Here is a 5000-nt window from a genome sequence, read left to right as displayed (position 1 = left end):
GGCCGGGCCAGGAGGTCCCTAACACAGACAGAAAAAGTATAGTTAGTGATTGTATAATAGGTACTATTACAGCGTTGGTTGCTATAATGTTCTCCCAATCGTCTGCATACAAATACAAGTACAAATAGTTGAGGCTGGCACTTACAGGTAGGCCACTCGGTCCAGGGCTGCCAGTCTGTCCAGGGGATCCGGGGGGTCCTTTGTCACCTGTGCGTCCAGAAATACCGGGCGGTCCGGGCTTGCCATCTGAACCAGGAGAGCCAGTGTCGCCGGTTGGGCCAATGGCACCGGGGGGACCAGTGAGACCAGGTGGGCCGACGGGACCTTCAGCGCCACGCTTTCCTTCTGCACCAGGCTCTCCCTGTTAAAGGTTTTTGTTAATTCAACTAGTTTTTATCGTATATTGTATAATGACTTAGAATCACTTTGTAGCTGTACAAATTAAATACACAACCATGTATCGGCGAGTTTGAAATGAATTGCTATTTACCCGAGCGCCGGTTTGTCCACGGAGACCAGGTGGGCCAGGTGGGCCAGGTAGACCAGGAAGGCCACGTTCTCCTGAAGGTCCAGGAGGACCAGGCTTTCCAACAAGACCAATTCGGCCCTGGGGACCGGACTCACCCTTGGGACCCTCGGGTCCAGGGGCACCAGGCTGACCTGATGGACCTGGAAGACCAGGGCGTCCTGAGTCTCCAGGTGAGCCCTTGATGCCAGGGTTGCCAGCCAGACCAGCTGGACCTGGTTCTCCTGAAGATCCCTGTGAAGAAGAAACAGTTAACCATGAAAAAATATCCTTATGTAGTGCTGGCTTGGGTTTCAGGTGTTCCATGTAGCACGTCAATCAAAGTGAAATGAGCGACACTCACAGGAGTACCGGCGGTGCCAGGTCGCCCAGGTGGACCCATGAGACCAGGTTCGCCTCGTTGACCGCTCTCTCCGCGTTGTCCCTTGGCACCGTTGAGGCCGGGCAGACCCTGGGAACCGGTGGAGCCGGGCTGGCCCACTGGTCCAGGATTTCCTTGCGATCCCTTCTGTCCGGGAAGACCACGCTGGCCCTTCGGTCCTCCAACGCCAGGAGGTCCAAGAGGACCTGGGAAGCCCTGGATACCCTGTTGGCCCTGAGGACCTCTCTCGCCCATCATGCCATTTGCACCAGCCTCGCCAGGAGGACCTGGTGGACCAGGATCTCCCTTTTCTGCTGGCTCTCCAGGTGGACCTGGGGGACCCATGACACCCTGAGGACCTTGGTCACCTTGACGACCTGGGGGACCTTCAGGACCGGCTCTTCCAAGGCCTCCCCTCTCTCCTTTCTCTCCGGGCAGACCAACTGGACCGCGACCACCAGGAAGACCCTAAGAACGAGAAGGTGCTGTTAGTTATGCAGGCTTCTATATTGGCATGGAGTTCTGTGTTTACTGTTTTCGACATTCGTGCTGAAATCTTCTCTAATACTCACAACAAGACCAGATGGACCGGCATGACCCTTTTGGCCAGATGGACCTGGAGGACCTGCTGGTCCGTCGGGGCCAGGAAGACCAGATTCGCCTCGGGCTCCATTCTCTCCGGGTGGACCTTGAGCTCCTCGCTCTCCTGGGAAGCCTCGAGTACCGCGCAAGCCAGGGCCGCCAGGAAGACCACGAGGCCCTTGCAGACCCGCCTCTCCGTCCTTACCGGCCGTGCCGTCACTTCCAGGGGCACCAGGAAGGCCTTGGAATCCACGGGCGCCAGGGGGACCAGGAGGACCGCGCTCGCCGGCAGGACCGGTGGGTCCAGGCTGGCCGATGGGTCCAGCTGATCCGTCCTTGCCAGGGTCACCTCGAGGGCCGGTGGGACCGGTTTCTCCAGGGGAGCCTTCCTTTCCTGTTTCGCCCTGAAATTCAAAGTGGTTTCCGTCATTTTATGTTACCGAAGTTCCGCTTGGAAATCAATTGTGCATTGCACCAGTCTCGTTTCCAAATAGATATAGATATAATGCAAAGACATGTAATGACTTACAATCTGTCCTTGTGCTCCTGGCATTCCCATAGGGCCTGGGAGACCCTGAATGCCCTGGGGTCCTTGGTCGCCTGGTTTACCGTCAGCGCCGGGGGCACCTCGCTCGCCGGGTCGACCTGTCTTGCCAGGGGGACCTGAAAGTCCTCCAGGGCCTCGCAGACCGCGTCTACCAGGCATACCAGAAGGACCAGGGTTTCCTTCGCGACCCTTCTGTCCAAGGTTTCCGGGGGGTCCGGCGTCGCCACTTTGGCCTGCAATGCAAAGAGTCTTCCTTCGTCACCGAGGCTTCTTTCGCGCACCATGCGGGAGGCGTTTTTTCAGGCGCAGTGTCAGACCGAACAGATTATACGTTTTATGTCACAGTAGTATTGGTAAAATCATGATGATAATATTGACAGTAATAACTACACTGATAATAATTATAAAAAACGATAATAATGATTATTATGATACTGACAATGATAATAAAGATCATGATAAGAATGATACTGATAGTTGAACCTAATCATAATCATAATCATGATAATAATGATAATAATGATAGTGATGATGATGATGATTATAATAATAATAATAATAATAATAATAACAACAATGATAATAATAATCAGATGATGATAATAATGATCATAACTTTGGGAAGGCCATGAGTACATGGGAAAAAGCCTATTTACATTAACATAGATAAAGAAAACGGAATACAAGTCGACATTCTCACCCTTGGGTCCAGGGGGTCCGTCAGCTCCTGGGAGACCTCGACCTCCAGGGGGACCTCGTTCTCCCTGAGGGCCCATGCCTCCAGCAGGACCGACCATGCCTCTCTTGCCCCTCTTGCCGGGGGATCCGGGGGGGCCGGGGAGGCCTCGGGGGCCTGGGGTTCCTCCCTCACCCTTCATGCCGAACTCTCCCTTGAAGCCTCGTTCGCCGGTCAGACCCTGAAGAGGGGATATTTAGTAAGTCTTACATCGGCAGCAAAGGGGAGCACAGCTACTTTCACGTGATGCCAGACAGACCAACTCGGCGACACCTACCCTTTCGCCCTTGGCGCCAGGAACACCAGGACTGCCAGGAAGGCCAGGGGGACCTCGAGCTCCGGGGAAACCGGGGGGACCAGCATCTCCTTGGGTTCCAGGAGCTCCCTTTTCTCCGGTAAGTCCGTCTTTGCCCGAGGGTCCCTGAGGGCCTGCCTCTCCGGGGATGCCGGGTTTGCCACCCTCGCCTGCAAAGAAGGTGGCGGTTGTTGACTTTCATCCAAAGGCGTGGAAACACGTTCACTCTACTGTGTGGCAAGTCAGTTTTACCATATTAGATGAAAGGATTTTCTTACCTCGTGGACCTTGAAGACCTTGTGATCCCTTGGGGCCTTGTACACCCTGGTCACCCTTGGCGCCAGCGCTACCAGGGAAACCGGGGGGACCGGGCTTACCGGGGCCACCAGGGGGACCTGGGGGACCTGCAATGCCATCAATACCACGCAGACCAGGAGGTCCGGGGGGACCTTCTCGACCACGCTCGCCACGAGGACCAGCAGCACCCTGGGAAGAAAAATGCTTTACTGAGCCACCTCAACAATCACTTCCAGAGAAAACCGTCATGAACGAAAGGTGCGGACACGTTAAGCGACGAACAGGGAAGATGTCTTACCATGGGGCCGATAGGACCAGGCTGTCCAGGAGGACCGGAGGCTCCCTTGTCTCCAGACGATCCCTGTTCACCCTTGGCGCCGTCGAGACCAGGGAAGCCACGGTGGCCCTTCACGCCAGGAAGGCCTGGCATTCCGGGGAGACCGCGAGGCCCAGGGGGGCCAACAGCGCCTGGGGGACCTGCAGCTCCATCCTCGCCGTTCTCTCCCTACAAAACATATCGACACCGTTATAGGCGAAGTCTTTAGAAGTGAAGCAAGGGAAATAGAGGCAAACAGGATATTGTTTTAGTCTAGAGAAACGACTTACGTCTTTTCCAGGAATACCAGGGAGACCGCGTGGACCAGGTGGACCGGTTGAGCCGGAAGGTCCGGGATCACCTGGTTCGCCTCGCATACCCTGGAAACCCTGAGGACCGGCGGGACCGGGGTTACCTGAAAGCAAAGGTGTGATAATTGGTTCTTCTGTCTTGGTAGTTTATTTTGAGTTTAATATAGGACAAAGTTCTCTTAATCAACAGCTTCAAAAGAAGGCAGCACATTTATCGCATTCATTACTCCTGCAATAAACATATAAGTATTACGTACCTGCGGGACCTCTTGGGCCGATGGGACCGACTTGAGCCTGCATTTCATAGGTAAGGGATGGTCCTTTCTCTCCGCCTTGTGACTGCGAGAGCTGGGATATCCATGGTGTGATCTGCAAACGACATGCGCGAAGTTATGAAAGTCACAGTCGAAAAATGGGGTCTAGAATTCTTCATTTCACATCCGAGTATATGCAAAATACAAAGTAATTCATCATGTAAATATATAGAGAAAAATATTCCACTAACGTCGGGCATGGGTCCAGGAGGGCCAGGGTCGCCGGGAATGCCAGGGTTGCCCGGACTTCCAGTAGGACCTCGTTCACCTGGAGATCCTGAAGCGCCTACCGAGCCTCTGTTGGGGTCTGGCTGAGTCTGTGAGTAGAGAGCAAGGGGTTGTTTTGGTGTCTCGAGGAGGGAGAAGGATTTAATGGAGGTGTTGATGTGGACATTATTCCAAAGAAAGTATTCGTCAGCAAACCGGATTAAGGCTATATCATACTTACTGGGCCCACGATTTCCGTTGGTTCTTCTGTAAATGAGAAAAAACAAACAAAACTATCAATGGATGAAACTTTAAAGACAATATTTGATATCAATGCCACTTGTCATCATAGAGTTGCAATGTTATAAGTGGTTGAGTAGTTGATATATATTATATCTTGATCTTTGCACTTGTTAAAAACATGGCAAAAGCCTTGCCTCAAGCCTTATGAAGGGTTTGACGCCATACAGAAAAATGCTCTTTGTAGAGAAAAATAATTTGTTATTTT

At 53.0% G+C, this 5000-nt stretch overlaps 1 protein-coding gene across 3 annotated transcripts in view; it reads right to left on the bottom strand.

Annotated features, from left to right (window-relative positions):
* Nucleotides 1-5000, bottom strand: part of LOC125030903 (collagen alpha-1(I) chain-like) — a 20474-nt gene that overhangs the window by 2203 nt on the left and 13271 nt on the right. For all 3 annotated transcript variants that reach the window (XM_047621239.1, XM_047621238.1, XM_047621240.1), the window contains 14 exons: nt 4734-4759; nt 4477-4602; nt 4229-4340; nt 3951-4075; nt 3643-3849; nt 3326-3533; nt 3030-3217; nt 2717-2933; nt 1999-2249; nt 1460-1873; nt 870-1355; nt 491-760; nt 146-361; nt 1-18 (listed from right to left, as the gene is read on the bottom strand). The exon at nt 1-18 is cut by the window's left edge and continues 679 nt beyond it. In XM_047621239.1, coding sequence (XP_047477195.1) covers nt 1-18; nt 146-361; nt 491-760; nt 870-1355; nt 1460-1873; nt 1999-2249; nt 2717-2933; nt 3030-3217; nt 3326-3533; nt 3643-3849; nt 3951-4075; nt 4229-4340; nt 4477-4602; nt 4734-4759 — 2864 coding nt within the window. The remainder of the gene's footprint in view (nt 19-145; nt 362-490; nt 761-869; nt 1356-1459; nt 1874-1998; nt 2250-2716; nt 2934-3029; nt 3218-3325; nt 3534-3642; nt 3850-3950; nt 4076-4228; nt 4341-4476; nt 4603-4733; nt 4760-5000) is intronic.

This window comes from Penaeus chinensis, chromosome 12, assembly GCF_019202785.1.
Source record: "Penaeus chinensis breed Huanghai No. 1 chromosome 12, ASM1920278v2, whole genome shotgun sequence".
Classification (NCBI taxonomy): Eukaryota; Metazoa; Arthropoda; class Malacostraca; order Decapoda; family Penaeidae; genus Penaeus; species Penaeus chinensis.
Note: the sequence above shows the minus strand (reverse complement) of the source record. Positions and strands in the feature narration are given on the sequence as shown.